The 17573-nt window shown below is 47.6% G+C and overlaps 1 protein-coding gene across 3 annotated transcripts in view; it reads right to left on the bottom strand.

The window, feature by feature from the left end:
- Positions 1 to 6882: 6882 nt before the first annotated feature.
- PARP1 (poly(ADP-ribose) polymerase 1) overlaps positions 6883 to 17573 on the bottom strand; it is a 36200-nt gene continuing 25509 nt past the window's right edge. For all 3 annotated transcript variants that reach the window (XM_057507796.1, XM_057507798.1, XM_057507797.1), the window contains 9 exons: positions 14806 to 14889; positions 13231 to 13353; positions 12560 to 12688; positions 11053 to 11151; positions 10440 to 10592; positions 9397 to 9524; positions 8599 to 8660; positions 7948 to 8062; positions 6883 to 7715 (listed from right to left, as the gene is read on the bottom strand). In XM_057507796.1, coding sequence (XP_057363779.1) covers positions 7634 to 7715; positions 7948 to 8062; positions 8599 to 8660; positions 9397 to 9524; positions 10440 to 10592; positions 11053 to 11151; positions 12560 to 12688; positions 13231 to 13353; positions 14806 to 14889 — 975 coding nt within the window. In that variant the 3' untranslated portion in view covers positions 6883 to 7633. The remainder of the gene's footprint in view (positions 7716 to 7947; positions 8063 to 8598; positions 8661 to 9396; positions 9525 to 10439; positions 10593 to 11052; positions 11152 to 12559; positions 12689 to 13230; positions 13354 to 14805; positions 14890 to 17573) is intronic.

Genomic DNA, 17573 nt, shown 5'->3' with positions numbered 1-17573 from the left:
CTGCCCATTTTTAAATCGGATTATTTGCTTTTTGTTGAGGCACGTGAGCTCTTTATATATTTTGGATGTCAACCCCTTATCGGATATGCCATTTATGAATATATTCTCCCATACTATAGGATGCCTTTTTTTCTGTTGATGGTGTCCTTTGCTGTACAGAAGCTTTTCCACTTGATGTAGTCTCACTTGTTCATTTTTGCTTTTGTTACCCTTGCCCGGGGAGATATGTTCATGAAAAAGTTGCTCATGTTTATATTCAAGAGAGTTTTGCCTATGTTTTCTTCTAAGAGTTTTATGGTTTCTGCACTTACATTCAGGTCTTTGATCCATTTTGAGGTTACTTTTGTATGGAGATAGGCAGTAATCCAGTTTCATTCTCTTACATGTAGCTGTCCAGTTTTGCCAACACCAGCTGTTGAGGAGGCTGTCATTTCCCCATTGTATATCCATGCCTCCTTTATCATATATTAATTGACCATATATGTTTGGGATAATATCTGGACTCTCTATTCTGTTTCACTGGTCTGTGGGTCTGTTCTTGTGCCAGCACCAAATTGTCTTGATTACTGTGGCTTTGTAGTAGTAGAGCTTGAAGTTGGGAAGCGAGATCCTCCCTGCTTTATTCTTCCTTCTCGGGATTGCTTTGGATATTCGAGGTCTTTTGTGGTTCCATATGAATTTTAGAACTATTTGTTCCAGTTTGTTGAAGAATGCTGTTGGTATTTTGAAAGGGATTGCATTGAATCTGTAGATTGCTTTAGGCTGGATGGCCATTTTGACAATACCAATTCTTCCTACCCAAGAGCATGGGATGAATTTCCATTTATTAGTGTCCTCTTTAATTTCTCTTAAGAGTGTCTTATAGTTTTCAGGGCATAGGTCTTTCACTTCCTTGGTTAGGTTTATTCCTCGGTATTTTATTCTTTTTAATGCAATTGTGAATGGGATTGTTTCCCTGATTTCTCTGCTAGTTCATTGTTAGTGTATAGGAATGCAACAGATTTCTGTGTATTAATTTTGTATCCTGCAACTTTGCTGAATTCAGATATTAGTTCTAGGGGTTTTGGGGTGGATTCTTTAGGATTTTTTATGTGTAATATCATGTCATCTGCAAACAGTGACAGTTTAACTTCTTCCTTACCAATCTGGATGCCTTTTATTTCTTTGTGTTGTCTGATTGCCGTGGCTAGGACTTTCAGTACTATGTTGAATAAAAGCAGGGAGAGTGGGCATCCTTGTCTTTGTCCTGATCTTAGAGGAAAAGCTTTCAGCTTTTCACTGTATTATGTTGGCTATGGGTTTGGTATATATGACCTTTATTATGTTGAGGTACTTGCCCTCTATACGCAATTTGTTGAGAGTTTTTATCATGAATGGGTGCTGAATTTTGTCAAATGCTTTTTCAGCATCTATGGAGGGGATCATGTGAATTTTGTCCTTTTTATTGATATAGTGGATGATGTTGATGGATTTTCAAACGTTGTACCATCCTTGCATCCCTGCGATGAATCCCACTTGATCATGATGTATGATCCTCTTGATGTATTTTTGAATTTGGTTTGCTAATATTTTGTTGAGTATTTTTGCATCTATGTTCATCAGGGATATTGGTCTGAAGTTTTCTTTTTTTGTGGTGCCTTTGCCTGATTTTGGTATTAGAGTGATGCTGGCTTCATAGAATGAGTTTGTAAGTATTCACCCTCTTTTATTTGGAAAACTTAAAGGCGAATGGGTTTGATGTCTACACTAAATGTCATATAAAATTCAGTGGTGAAGCCATCTGGTCCAGGGATTTTTGTTCTTGGGTAGTTTTTTGATTACCAATTCAATTTTATTCTGGTAATTAGTCTATTCAGATTTTCTGTTTCTTCCTGGGTCAGTCTTGGAAGGTTGTATTTTTCTAGAAAGTTGTCCATTTCTTCTAGATTATCCAGTTTATCATATAATTTTTCATAGTACTCTCTAATAATTCTTTGCATTTCTGTGGTGTGTGTAGGGATTTTTCCTTTCTCATTTCTGATTCTGCTTATGTGTGTAGATTCTCTTTTTTTCTTGATGAATCTGGCTAGTGGTTTATCTATTTTGTTTATTTTCTCAAAGAGCCAGCTCTTGGTTTCATTAATTTTTTCTATTGTTTTATTCTTCTCAATTTTATTAATTTCTTCTCTGATCTTTATTATGTCCTTCCTTCTACTGACTTTGGACCTCATTTGTTCATCTTTCTCCAGTTGCAGTAATTGTGAATTTAGTCTCTTCATTTGGGTTTGTTCTTCCTTCTTTAAATAGGCCTCAATTGGTATATACTTTCCTCTTAGAACTGCCTTTGCTATGTCCCAGAGAAGCTGGAGCTTTGTGCTGTCATTTTGTCTCCATATATTGCTTGATCTGTTTTAATTTGGTCATTGATGCATTATTTAAGAGCATGTTATGTTGTTAAGCCTCCATGTGTTTGTCTTTTTTGTTTTCTTTGTACAATTTATTTCTTGTTTTATATCTTTGTGATCTGAGACGTTGGTTGGTACAATTTCAGTATTTTTGAATTTGCTGAGGCTCTTTTGTGGCCTAGTATGCAGTCTATTCTGGAAAATGTTCCATGTGCACTTGAGAAGAATGTGTATCCTGCTGCTTTTGGGTGGAATGTTCTATAGATATGTTAGGTCTATCTGTTCTAATGTGTTGTTCAGTGCCTCTGTGTCCTTACCTATTTTCTGACTGGTTGATATGCCCTTTGGAGTGAGTGATGTGTTGAAGTCTCCTAAAATGAATGCATTGAATTCTATTTCCTCCTTTAATTCTGTTAGTATTTGTTTCACATATGTCGATGCTCCTGTGTTGGGTGCATAGATATTTATAATGGTTATATCCTCATTGGACTGACCCCTTTATCATTACATAATGTCCTTCTTTGTCTCTTGTGACTTTCTTTGTTTTGAAGTCTATTTTGTCTGATTCAAGTATTGCAACACCTGCTTTTTTCTCCCTATTGTTTGCATGGAATATCTTTTTCCATCCCTCCTCTTTTAGTCCATATGTCTTAGGGTTTGAAGTGAGTCTCTTGTAGGTAGCATACAGATGGGTCTTGCTTTTTTATCCATTCTGTAACTTTTTGTCTTTTGACTGGTGCATTCAGTACATTTACATTTAGGTGATTATTGATAGATATGTACTTATTGCCATTGCAGGCTTTGGATTCGTTGTTACCAAAGGTTCAAGGACAGCTTCTTTACTATCTAACAGTCTAACAACTCAGTTATTATGCTATTATAAACACATCTTCCTCCTCCACTCTTTATATGTTAGGTGTCTTATTCTGTACTCTTTATCTATCCCTTGATTGACTTTGGGGGCAGTTTATTTTTCATTTGTTTAGTAATTAACTGTTCTACTTTGTTTACTGTGTTTTTATTACCTCTGGTGACAGCTATTTCACCATAGGAACACTTCCATCTATAGCAGTCCCTCCAAAATACACTGTAGAGATGGTTTATGGGAGGTAAATCCTCTGAGCTTTTGCTTATCTGGAAATTGTTTAATCCCTCCTTCAAATTTAAATGATAATCTTGCCAGATATAGAATTCTTGATTCGAGGCCCTTCTGCATCATTGCACTAAATATATCATGCCACTCCCTTCTGGCCTGTAAGGTTTCTGCTGAGAAGTCTGATGATAGCCTGATGGTTTTTCCTTTGTAGGAGATCTTTTTTGTCTCTTTGGCTGCTTTTAATACTCTGTCATTGTCTTTGATCTTTGCCGTTTTAATTATTATATGTCTTGGTGTTCTCCTCCTTGGGTCCCTTGTGTTGGGAGACCTGTGGACTTCCATGGCCTGAGAGACTATTTCCTTCCCCAGGTTGGGGAAGTTTACAGCAATTATTTCTTCAAAACCACTTTCTATCCCTTTTTTCCTCTCTTCTTCTTCTGGTACCCCTATAATGCGAATATTATTCCGTTTGGATTGGTCACACAGTTCTCTTTAATATTCTTTCATTCCTAGAGATCGTTTTTTCTCTCTGCCTCAGCTTCTCTGTATTCCTGTTCTGATTTCTTTTCCATTAATAGTCTGTTCTACTTCATCCAATCTGATCTTAAATCCTTCCATTCTTTGTTTCATTTCTGTTATCTCCATCCTAAATTTGTCCCTTAACTCTTGAATATCTTTCTGTAGCTTCATCAGCATGCTTATGACTTTTATTTTGAATTCTTTTTCAGGAAGATTGGTGATTTCAGTGTCACCAAGCCCTCTTTCTTATGTTTGAGGGATTTTGGATTGAATAAGGTTATTCTACCTTTTCATGGTCTTGGAGTGATGGGAGTTGTTACTGGTGAGTGGCATGTGTGTCAGCTGGGAGAACAAAGTCCCTTCCTGCTTGCTGGTCACCTTGCCTGTCTCTGTTGCTTGTGCCGGTTAACTGTGCATAGGCAGCAGCCTCTTGGTTAATCCCCTAAGCTGCCGTGGGCAGGGCAGCCCTTGGGAAGGCCTAGGGTACTGGTGGAGGTTGCAGGCCAGCAATGTGTGTGTCTGCCACAAGGACAAAGCCTTTTTTGTGGCTCCCGGTCTCAGTGCCTGTCTCTGCTGTTGGTGCAGTTTGCCACTCAGGGAGCAGTCTCTGGGTTAATCCCCTAAGCTGCCATGGGCAGGGCAGCCCTCAGGATGACCTAGCACATTGGCAGGGGTTGCAGACAAGCGGCATGTGTTCTGCCATGAGAACAAAGTCCCTTCGTGCCTCCTGGTCTCCCCACCTGTGTCCACTGTCTGTGTTGGTCACCAGGGTGCAGGGAGCAGCTTCTGGGTCTGAGCCCATTAACTGTGCACAGGGGAGAAGCCTGTGTTAAGCTGTGTGGTTGCTGTAGGCCGGGCTGCTCTCCAGCTGGTCTGCAGCAATGACAGGGCAGCTGGTTTGCATGCAGGTGCTGGTGCAGAGGAAGGAACAGCAGGCTGCTTATCATGGTGAGGGGCCTCAAAGCTGCATTGCCAATCAGGGGGATAGTGTGCCTGAAGCTCCTTAAAGTTCCCAGCCTGCTGGGCTGAGTGTGCCAGTATGATTTTGTCCACCTGTTAAACCCTTGTCCCTTTTAAGACTTTTAAAGCGTCTGCTTTTCTTCTGTCTCAGGGCAGCTGGCTGTGGGAGCTTGTTTGCAGTTTTAGTCTTGGACTTTTTCAGCTCCTCTAGTATCCAAAGCACCATACAATGTGTGTCTGTGCTCCCAGGGCAGATTACTAGGGCCGACTATTTAGCAGTCCTGTGCTTCCACTCCCTCCCCGCTCTGATTCTTTTCCTTCTGCCAGTGAGCTGGGGTAGGGGGAGTGCTCGGGTCCCACCAGGTTGCGACTTTGTACTTTATCCTTTTCCATGAGATGTTGACTTCTCGCAAATGTTGACTGGCTGGTGTACTGTTACTTCTGGTCACTCTTTTAGGAATAGTTGTATTTGCTGTATTTTCAAAATACATGTGGTTTTGGGAGATTTCCGCCACCCTAGTCATGTTGCCATCTTTTCCTCTTGTCCTACAGACCACATTTTTAAAGTGAGTCTCCAAATATGTACTTTCTCACAGCTTTGATTACTAGAGACCAGTGAACAGTGAGAAAACTGCAACTGCTCTTAGACCAGAAAAACAGGCAAATCGAGATTATCTAGTCTCCCATGCAGGTCATGGGGCAAACATTGAAGGGCAGAGGGATGTTGTCCACCACAGGCCTTACTAAGCATAAGTCCTAATCAGTCACAATTTGAAAGGCCTTACCTGAAAGTGGTGGAAACATTCCTTAAAAAAAGAAATATGAACATTTTGGTACCCAGCATGGTTCAGTACCCAGGTGACACCAGAGTGTATTAAAACCAGCCCAGTGGTCAAAGGTTAACCATTCCTGATGTTCAGGTCTAAAAAGTGAGAAGACACAAGGTTTCTAAAGGCCAAAGGACTACAGCTCACAGAGCTTCCCGTGTGGACTGTGAACCCAGGCCAGGTGGGGTGCCCGCATCTCCGTTGGGGACTGACTTCAGGCACAGCCTTGAGGGTGCTTGAGGTGCCATTCCAACCAATCACGCAGTCATGAAGTGCTCTGGGATGGGGGAGGGGCTGTCCCCACCACGACAGGGCAACACCCCAAATGCAGCAAGAGAACCAGAGCACAGCCTACCAGTTAATTCACGCTTCTGTTTAGGGCATTTCAAACCCTGCAGGCGCCACTGTCTGAAGTGTGGTCTGCAGCATGTGCCAGAAGCTGCCATGTCCAAGGGCTTTTCCAATCAGAGGCAGGGGGGCAGCAGTTTATGAGGTAGGCTCTCGAGCACCCCACATTTCTGCACAAGGTTTTTGTTTTTTTACCAAGTCACCCAGAACACAGGTACCATGGCTCACCAACTGCACCTTTCACTCTATCCTGTAAAGGTAGCTCAACTCGGGGGAGTGGTGTTCCTCTTCCATGTCTTGAATGACATCTGTCCCATTTCCCTCACCAAAAACCTAGTGAACTTCTGGTTTGCAGCAGCAGCTCTCTTTGCTGCCTTCTCTTTTCTTGACCCTGCCTTCTAGCCCACATTTCCCATTCTCCTTCTGTAAACACTGTGTCATCAGATATGACCCCGCTTTCATGGAGTCTAATATAAACATTTATGTGTCATTCCCAAATATACAGGAGTAGTATGCCAAATATTACTCCCTAGAACAATACGTCTGTCAGCCCAGTCTCTGACAAGCTGGAGCTAAGAGTACCTTCCTATGTTCAGCCACTCAGATGGGGCATTCCTACTGGGCAATGCCATCTGCTACCTGGAACATTGTGAGGTTCTACAAATAATCTGCTGTAGTCTTTGTGGAACTTGCATTGTGATGTCCAACTAGCCCTGTAGTCAGTGAGACCAAACACAAAATACACAAACACAGAAGCCATTTCCATTTTAATTGAGAACTGCTATTGGACCTTGAAGGGTTTATCAGTGATATAGTTTTAAATTGGAAGATAGAATTCTTCATAGGAAACTTGAGAATTTCAAATGCAACTTTGAATTTACTACATATTCTGAGAACTCCCATATTCACTGTCTAGAAAAGTACTTTTTGTTTCTACGTTATGAGAAGTTATTAATGTTTCCTCTTGGTCTTCTCCATACTCCTCACTGAAGAAAGGAATAAAAAAGAAAAAAAGCTAAAAGGGTGACAATAAGTGCAAAATAAAATCTAAATAGTATGAAATTAGTTTTATTTTTACCTCAAAATAAACGTTTAACATTTTTCCAAAACTAAAACTAAAAACGAACTTAGAAATAAGGGTGGGAGATCATTTTTCCTTTCCTGGGGAAGCCAGTGAGGTGGACGTTTTTGCTGTACAGGGACTAGTCTAGAACAAAAACCCTCCCCCCTACTTCTCTCCCCTATTGTCAGTCGTGCATACCAGGGTTATGGCTGGTAGGGGAAAAAACCCCAAACAACGCCCCTCCCACCCCCCCTACACAAACGAGTTTCATGTGCTGGGAAAAACTGCTTAACATGTGATCAAATGTTCATATAAAATCCCTTCTAAGGAGATTTAGTGAAGGTGCTACCCCATGGCCACCCAGCTGAGGTGTGTCTGGTCAGCTGGTGGAAAGCACAGCAGGTGAACTCAGAGCTGCGGATCAGCCACGTCTCATTCACCACAGGGATGTCCTAAAGTTGAATTTCAGCTTCAGCAGATACTTCAGGTTTACCTGAGCAACGTCGTACACAATGTACCTGGAGGTCAAGCATGTCAAGGAGCAAATGGTTTCACCATGGTGAAGGCAGATGCCCGGCATGGCCACAGCTGTCACCTAGGCTCACATGGATCTCCCCCCATAGAGGGGAGACGCCGAGGGGCACTAGTCGCCAGTGTCACCCCCGAGGTCCTCTTGTCAGTCTGCCACACATCACCCTGCTTCCCGTGACTCCCAGCACTGCAGGCTCCACACCACTTGTGAAAGGATACTCATTATACAGCAGGCAGGTGTCGCTCACACCGGATGAGATTCCAGTCCCCAGAGGAACCTCTGCACCATCCACAGTAATACTAGCTGAAGGGTCAGGGGTGGTTTTGCCCAAACCTGCACAACAGGAGGCATGAGTCACATGAACTGTGAGAACAGATGGTCAAAATGTTTCAGGGAGATGACACATTTTATGTTGGGTCTACGTGTTCACTTTAAAGATATACAAACTCCATACTCTATTCTTCTTTCAGATAGAAAACCAGGTTCTAAATCAAAACCCCGAGGCATCAGCCTTAATTGATACAGTAAGAGTCGCAGCAGCCCCCAATGGGATCCTATTCCTACTGAGCAGATTCCAGCAGGCAGCTGGAGGCCTGAGGTCCACAGGCGCTATGGGCTCCAAGCTCCATGTCACAGGAGGTGCTCAGCGCTGCAGCTCAGTTCAGCAAAGGCCCAAAGCCACCGTGCCAGTGACGATGCTCAGACCCAGACTCCCCTAATGGCATGTGCAATACTAGCTGCAGACTGAGGGAAATGGGTTTTTAAAGCACCCTCCTGCTGGCCACAGGAAGGCAGCCTCTGGGGAAAGCAGGCTCCTCCCCGTGCCATTCCCAGGCCCCAGGTGCCACAGCAGCCTCCGAAGTACCTACCTTTGACGCTGTGCTTGCCTTTGGGCAACTTGCTGATGTGCGAGGCATGCTTCAGTTCATACCTGTTCAAGAGAGGACAGTCTCAGAAGAGCCTCCAGCGTACTGGCTCTCAAACCAGTAGCCTGCTGAGCACAAGGTCAGGTGAGAACCTGAGATAAACACCCAGAGAAGCCAGTTCTTCTGCACTTCCCTCCCGTCTGGCACCAGAAACTGAAGGTGTAGCTCCTTTGAACAGTTTGTGCCAATGGTCACTACTAGGGGGCCGCATTCAAGGAAAAGTCCTATCTGAGTGGTGGTCAGCCACTCTGCAGGTTTCTGTCCAGTCCACGGCCCAGAACCCTGGCCCATTACTAACCCTGCTCTTTGGGGGGCAGTATACAGGACCAAGGAGGACACCCATTCTGAGCTGGGCCAACCAGATTTTCTCTGCAGGGAACCTGGAACTGGGATGGAGACTCCAGTTTGATCTGATTTCAAACACAAAATTTAAACCTCAGCAAGGGGAGGGGACACAGGTGATATCTTTGTGCAGGTCTACCTCTCTGCTTCCTAGGCCACAGGGAATGGGCACTGCTGGCCTGACACTGCCTCTGCTCCTGTCCTTGGGGTTCTGAGAGGCATTCCTGTGTCTCCTGTGTTCACAGAGCTTCAACAGGTTTCTGCTCCCACCACCTAGCCAGTGGGTCCCTTCAGTGTTTTAATTTCCAGGGTTGCCTTCCAGCCAAGAGGGGTCCCCCTCCTGCAGCCTGCCCCATCTACCCCTTCAAATGCTACCTGCACCAAAGCTGCCATACTCACATGTTCCCAAGGGCCACTTCTCCCAACAGGATTAAGCCTACTGGGTCCCCCTGAGATGTGTGGCAGTAGTTGGCACTCTTGGAGACCATGTCGGCAAAATAGATCCCTTTCCCAAACATGTAGCCTGTCTGGAGGGTTGGAAAAGGGGTAGTTGAAAACTTGCTGTGAAGTGAGCAGCAGCACGTCTGCTCAGCACTGTGGGCCAGATGCCACACTGAGGTGCCATGTTTGTCCCTGTTGACGCCCTGGTGAGGGACATGTGGGCCAAGCTGACGTGCCACATCCCCGCTCTGCCAGGGGCTGCAAGAAGGCACTTGATCTCTCTGGACCCCACTTTCTCTTTCTCTGAACTGGGGAAAAGAACCTTGTGGATTCTTCTGTGCTGCTGAAGCTGAGAGTTAATAAATGCCACTTTGACTAGTGCCTGGCACATGTGAATACCCATTCAATGTTGGCTGTTACTTTTATTCCTGTTATACATGGAACACGAAGCTCAGAGCACTTAGGTTGCCTGCCGCCAGGTCCCATGCTACGGCACAGCACCAGCAAGTCATCAGATCTCTCTGCTCAGCGCCATCCAGCCGGTCACCTGCATAATCCAAGTGACATTAAGAGTCCCTTGGGCCTGGATGGGGCTTCACTCATTTATTGCCAGGTTTTCCTCAGGAAAGCAATGGGGCCATGGAGGGTGCCCAGTGGGGTGAGGCTGGTGGCCAAGGTCTGTTTTCTGCATGTCCACATACCAAACTATGTGGGCAGCAGGGTCTGGCCACTGCTTCTTTTATTCCAGAAACTCCACTCAACACATGGGCAGCCACCCATCTGCAGAGCTGGGGTCACGAAGGCCAAGGCACCATCTGGCCCGCACAGGGGTGTCTGGCAACAGCCACCTGTCAGCCACAGCTGTCCCAGCACCTCCGTCTTCAAACAGGCCCCTGACTCACTGGGGTACATGCATGCCTCACCTGAGCACCTATAAAGCTCTTCATGGAGACAACCACACAGGCACTGCCCACCCCTCGCTCCCCAGGCCGCACACATACCACGGGTGCTTCAGGCGGGGCTATCCGGAGGCCCTGGGACAGGATGCCAGCAAAGTTGGTGGTCCTGGACCCGTGCCACAGCAGCCTCCGGTTATGCAGCTGCTTGAATGGTTTGAAGCGCTGGCTCTCCCCTTCGCGTGCTATCTTGAAGATCTTGAAGGGATAGAATGAAGGAGAGGGGAGAGAAGCCACTTGTCACTATGGTTAAGATCTGACCAGCTGCTCTGACAGCTGGAAATCTTCAGCTCTGCTGAGTATGTAAGGCGTTTCAACCAGGCCAGATGGAGCAGCGAGACTAGTCCAGGGCCGAGCCAGAGACTTGCTGTTAGAAATTACTACTGCCTGTAACACGTGCATACCTGAGGCTCTTTATTTTGGATTCTGATAATATTTTCTGATTCTATAAATAGGTTCTGAGAAAGGAAATGCCCTTTAAAACAGAATAAAAAGCCACACCCAAATCGCAAGACTACCAAATTTTCTGCTCAATAAACAAATGAGTTACTTCTTCTGGTTATTTAAAGCAAAGTGCTCTTTCTTACCCAGGCCAGGGCTGGAGGAAAGAGCAGGAAAGAGCTGTAAGGACAACGGGGGCGGAGGGGAAGTGTCTTACATCGATGACTTCCAAGTCATATGCATTATGCGTGCTTGCATGCGTATTCTTGACGTACTTCCTGATGGTCTCGGCTTCCTTGGAATCTTTGTCCACGACCTAGAAGGGTGTCCTGGAATTAGAGCAAGGGAGGCCCCCGGAGAGCCACACGAAGGCAGGAGGAAGACCACAGGCCCAGCCGGCATCAGTACCACGGCCCCCTGGGCTAGTGGTCCCCCATCTCTGGGGCACTGGCTTCTGCATCTGTTCCAGTTGCAAGAGAGTCTAGGCATTCCCCGTCTTAAAGTTCCATGCTTTAGGATATTAGGAAAACTAGAATGTGGGGATCACTGGGAACAGGGTGCCTCTGAGCGAGGAGCCAGCTCCCAGGTTAACAATCCAGCTCACTGGAACCAGATTAACGTGGGCTAGGAGACACCTTACAGCTAAGACTTGCAATCAGAGGTGCAAGGATCCAATCAGCTGTAGGTTTTAAGGATGGGAAGGAATGTTCTATCTCCTTCCAGTTCTTGGGGCCAAGCACAGAGTGGCTCAGAGTACATGCCCATCAATAACAAGCAAAGCTAATATGATCTAGGCCAAATAAGCATGAGTGTGTCATGACAAAGGCCATGTTGTGACCTATTTTCATATTCTTATCCAAAGTTCAGATAATCCAAGAATTCTGACTTTTTTCGGAGCCTCGTGATCAAGTCAACGGAGAGTTGACAACCCCTCCCCAAGGCACCGCACCCACAGCATCCCCAGCAATGTGCCCCAGGAACAAAACAAGTGACAGTTGGGGTCATACCCTGCTTCGACCTACAGACCTATGTTTTGTCCTAAGCAAGAAGCAAAGGCTCTTTTTAGTGATGTAAACACACCACATAGGGCTCCCCGGGCCTGTGCGGACTCAGGTCTGCACCACTGGGGGAGGGTGCGGGGGCCAAGGAGTGAGGGGCCCAGGCTCAGGCTCAGGCTCAGGCCCAGCCAGGTGCTGAGGCAGGAACTCCACTCTGGTTGGCCTGGGCAGGGTGATTTCTCCCAGACTCCAAACACTCTGAAGGTTAAGGACTGCACCACCCCGACCACTTCAACGCTGAGGAACATGAACAACCAAGTTTGGTGTTTTTATCACGACCATCAGGCATTTTCACTTCTGAAATGGGACACCAATATAAACCCTCTAAGGTGCACACCACAGAGTCTCCAGACATCCTTTCTAGATTTGAGGAAAAAAAGAAATTTTTGTAAGGCCCCTCAAAATCCTGTCTCTACACCAAACTGAGACACTGGCTTCGAAGCATGCCTTGCAAACAAGATGCATATTTACAGGTAAAATGCTCTGAGGTTCTCCAAGGATCACCGGCAGTCACATCTGGGAATTTAAGTTAGAAGGGCTAATTCCTGGGCCCCAGCAATGTGCCTAAGCAGCTCTCCAAGGAGCTCCTTATGCATACTCAAGTTTGGGGACCATTGCTCTTGGGATGAGTGGTAAGGAAGCTTCAAAGAGGGCAGGCCCTGTTACCTTAATGTCAGTTTTGAGCTTCTCATAGTTGACATCAATGGGGTCCTTGCTGCCATCATCAGACCCACCCCTGAGCAGACTGTAGGCCACCTCGATGTCCAGCAGGTTGTCCAGCATTTCCACCTTGGCCTGGAGGAACAAAAGAAAAGCCTTGAGCTAGGTACCAAGGCAAGGGAGAAAGACCCGGCTGGTTTTGGCCCAGAAAACCTATGTAGACAACAGCAAACAGACAGTGCAGCAACCCCTAGCTGGTCGCTGCTAGCTTGTCACAGTTGTTCAGTGAACCCCTGAAGGACTTCTTGGAATGCTGAGGAGGGCTGCTCTGTGGGGCAGGGCAGAAGCTGCACGCATGGTAAGGGCAGTTTTCCTCCTGCACACATGGTGACAGGTGGGGACCTCTCACTCATCCCCTCGCGAGGAACAGAGGGAAGGCAGATGGGAAGGAAAATGCCATTAGGAAGAGAGGCCCCTTTTCCCAGCCCGAGGTGGTGGAGGAGTGCATGAAGCGAGGGTAGGAAAACCATTGTTATCTTGCCTACGGGGTCTCTACCATGTGGAAAGAAAGCCCACTTTTTAATGAGGGCACGGGGGTGGCCCTGGCCCCGGCCCTAGGGACTGTAATGTGGAGGGGTAGTGGCAGGGAGCAGCGTCCGCCAGAACCTGTGGGCTACCTGCACGCTGTCTGCGTTGTTCAGGAGTGGGGGCTTCTTCATCCCGAAGTCGTGGGGAATCAGGGTGTAGAAGCGATTTGAGAGATCGAGGATCTGGGAGTCACTGCTACCCTGGGACACCACCTGGAAGGGAGGGGACACACTGTGGGGGCAGCTGTGAGCCCCAGTGCTTGGCTGAGCTTGCTTCTCTAGGAGGGAGACCCCATGGCAGCCTGGTGTGCCCAGAACAGGAAACCCAGGGAAATTTCCAAGACCACCTTCCTGTGGTTGTCACACTGCCCTGCACCTTCTAGCTGCAGCTCAGCACACAAGTGGCTTCCCATACCCAATGTCATTTGCACCTACAGTTGTGTACTTACAGATATACAAAGCCCCACTGCTATGCAAAATAGTTGTAGATATGTAAACCCCCACTGTAGCTGCCATGTCATGCGCTCAAGGGCACTGATATAAAATTCTTTCAACATTTTGTGTGTTTGAAACATTTTCATACTAAGATGTTGAAAGGGAAAAAAACCCACTGCCATAAAATTCAGTGAGGCCCTCTTCCCCGACTGACATTCACCTTTAAGGCAGAAGTTATTTTATTGCACCTGAGGCCCAGGTGTGGCCAGGCCCAGGAGGGCTAAGCACCCCACATGGCCACAATGCCAAGTAGTGCTCCATATGCAGAAGGTGCTCAATAAATACACGAAGACATGGAGAAGCTGCACCATGGGGATAAGACATCCTAGGTGAGCAGAGAATGGGACGGTCAATGAGCTGGCAACTGCAGGTCCCCAGACTCACGCTGGCTTCTCAGAGGGACCCAGGTGTCTCCAAGTTGTAAAACTTTCACGTGAGCTGCACTTTTCTCTGTACATAAGGATGCCAGCCCTTCTACCCAGGGATTCCAGAACAGCAAGGGGCTGGGGCTGAGCTGTCCCAGTCAGTGGGCAACAAGGAAGAGGCCAATGCTGGGAACAGGTGTAACTGGATCTAACCGATCCCTTCCGGGGCCTATTCTCTGGCTCAGCCAGAAGTCCACTTTCCCAGTAGCACATCAGCTTCCTGTGTGTTCTTTCCCAAGTCAAGCCAGCTCCTCACCCCAGATATAAGCAGAACCCACCAGCACCTCCAGGGCAAGGCTTGATGGCTCTAGGGCTGGGGATCCTTGATAGGCAAGTTGACACTGAATGAACATTTATCAAAGTAAGGAAATAGTTAGCTTTCTATTCAGTGATTTCCCAGTAACTACAAAATAAACAGCCTAAGTTTAAGGACACATAAAATAAAATCAGAACATTTTCATGAGGATGGAGAACAAGATTCCTCATCAAGTTCATAGGGAGTTTATTTGATCACTGAGAACACTGCTGATTCACTGTTTTGTGACGTCTTCTGCAAATGGCAGGCACTTGTCCTACTTGTTGGCTTGAAAAACACTGGAATCATGAATTGTGCCTGGGTAGTCTATTCCATGAACTTTGAATAAAGGTACTGCTGCACCCACCCTGTAGATCAGAGGCCAGACAGGCAGATGGCCCCAGAAACCCACTGGGCAGCTGGACAGGGAGAGGCCAGCTCCGTGCTTACCTGCTGGACCTCACTGAGGATGGAGTATGCAGCCTGGATCTGCCTTTTGCTTAGCTTTCCCAAGGGCATCTTCTGAAGGTCAATCTGAGGAAACAGGAGATTTCCCTTTGAAAGACAGGCACTATGCCCTGTGATTTCGGCAGAGCTGGACAAAATACCACCGCAGGCCTACGGGCCTGGCACAACACAGCTGAAGACCCAGTGGCCCAACTCAACTGAGTCTGTGGCTCTGCCCTTGCTGTCCTCAGTCAGAAATAGCCCAGCACTTCTGGGAGAATATATACATTCCCTTTCAGTCCCAAGGACGGATGAGGGCCAGCCCAGGTGGCCTTCCCTGGGGTCTCAGAGCCAAGGCAGTTTCTAGCCCGAAAGTAAGAACCATAAAGTGGTGGAAAGTATTTCTGAAAGGACACACTCCTGAACATATGTATTTATTATTCAAAGCAATGCTGTCCCTTTCCAATCAGACGCACCAATAGGCATTTCTTCCAGCTACTGCTCGAGAAAGGTGGTGAGCTCCAGTGGAAAAGCATGAGATCTGCAGCCAGAAGGACTACTCACCACTTAGCTAGTAATACATCCACTCAGCCTTGGCCTCTGATCTGTAAAACAGGGCTACCTGCCTCAAAAGGCAGCTCCTCCCCAACCCTGCCACCGGCAAATGGCCTGGCTGGTGCAGCCGCTCTATGAACCAGGACCTGTGCGCTGTATTCTGACAGTCGCCAGGGCTGTTCCCAGTGGACCCTTCGAAGCTTCTGAGCTCCTGGGCCCAAGGTGGCACATCACCCATCTCTCCATCTCCAGCACGCACAGTACCTAAACTAGAGGGAGCCACACAAGCATCTGACAAACGAAACTGCCAGGTGACCAAGTTAAACTAGAGGCTGTGGAAGTGCTGACAGCTCCTCAGGCACCAACCTGGGGCCAGTGTTTAGTAGTGACCATGAGCCGTGGCACCCTGGCCTCTCTGTACCCTCAGTACCAGCAGCTCTATCCCAACAGGACATGGCTTCTGGGAAGTTAAATGTCGGGGCTCCATGTGGGGAAGAAGGTAGATAAGCTATTGTGAGACAAGGACAGGTACAGTAAGAGGGCAGAGTGCCTTCAGTGTGGATTATAAATTAGTTCTTAAGAAGGAACTGATGCTAAAAAATAAATAAATAAATAAATAAATAAATAAATAAAAATAAAAATAAAAAAAAAAAGAAGGAACTGAAAGATGTTTATCAAGGGCTGAGTGACCAGACACTCTGAAGGGAGCGTGTGTGCCCCAAGCTGTGTGACTCTGGTGTCTGTGTACCAGCACCCCTCAAAAGGCACACCTGAGCCAGAGGAGTGCTCAGCGCAAGCCAGCCCCACTACGGGAAGGGGTAAGGGGTGGCCCTCGGAGTCAGGGAGCTGTGAGCCACAGACGCAGCCAGGGGGAGGTTTCCAGGCAACAGCTGGACTAGGACACAGCCGCGCCCTCCCACTCTGGCTCCTTCCTCAGGGAGAGCCAGGAGGCCTGCCGAGCAGAAAGCTTCCCTGCTACCTGTTCCCGTATCGTGTGCTAGGCCCAAGCCCATGGGGGGCCCACCAGGTTACAAGCAGGACCCTGGCCCTTTCCTTCCTGCAAATTAGTTACCTGAGTGAAAACAGCATAAAAAACATTACTTCACAGGAAGAGACTTGGGACACCTAACAGTTGAGAAAGTACAAATTCTATGAATCAGCCAGAGCATAGGAAGCCAGAAGTAATGACCTTTGTTTTAAACCATTAGTCAAATGGAGCCCCCGCCTTCACTATATTTCTCTCCCTTTCCTCATGGTCTGCGTTCTGAAGAAGCCCACCCACAAGCTTAACTAGCCAGGCCTCCCAGACCCAAGTCGGGCTATGTATTTATCTGAACAAGATCATGCACACCCTGACCATCTTCAAACCCATCAGGGGCGTCTAGGATGTAACTCAACACTGTTTTCGGACAACAGCTGAGCTGTGAGCAGTCCTGCCAGGCTCAGCTCCAGGCAAAGGGACTCAGGGTCAGGAGGCAGAGGCTACCAGTGGCTTCTACCACCAGGCTTGTGCCGTCGCTATCCAAGGCTGGCAGGCAGCCTCTAGGATCTGGGGAGGAGTGGCTGGCTAAGGCTGACCCCCGGTGCTCACCCTCCCCATGGATCCCTGCTCATTTTCCAGAGCAGCCCCGAAGCTTCCAGGATCTGTGGCTGGGAAGTGGGGAGGGTGCTATCTGCCAGCCTCATACCAGCAGTGCCCAGACCATCTCTGTTTCAAAGGTCCCGGGGTGAGCACTCAGGAGCTGATGCCAGGGACAAGAACTAGGGGCCCTTCTGCACCCATCGCCCTGGAGAATGTAAGATAGGACGGAGACCACAGGGACCCCTGGCCTGGCTGCAGTCCCTGTCATTCTGCCCTGAGCAGAGAGGCGGGACGAGTCCATACCCCCCTCCCCACCTGCTCTTAACAAGTCAGTATGAATTTCATCCACGAAGCAAGCATCAGTTCTCAGCATGTCTGTCAGTGCTGGTTGTTTTATTGTTACTGGACCGTCCTGGACTTCCCACAACAATACTGGCTGACCTGTTGGTTAGGCCACAAAAGAACCATGCCTGCAATACCCCACCATGGCCACAAGAAGGGCAGGAGTGCAAGGGAGTCTGGGGACCGAGGAGCCAGGCCTCCACCACACACTGCCCATCTCCCAGCACGCCAGACGGGTCGCAGGCCCCAGTTCCCCCTGCAGTCTTCTCTGGCTGAGGGACAGACTGACATT

Source organism: Manis pentadactyla, chromosome 9 (assembly GCF_030020395.1).
Source record: "Manis pentadactyla isolate mManPen7 chromosome 9, mManPen7.hap1, whole genome shotgun sequence".
In the NCBI taxonomy this organism is placed as follows: domain Eukaryota; kingdom Metazoa; phylum Chordata; class Mammalia; order Pholidota; family Manidae; genus Manis; species Manis pentadactyla.
The sequence above is the reverse complement of the archived record's forward strand: the minus strand, read 5'-3'. Positions and strand labels throughout refer to the sequence as shown.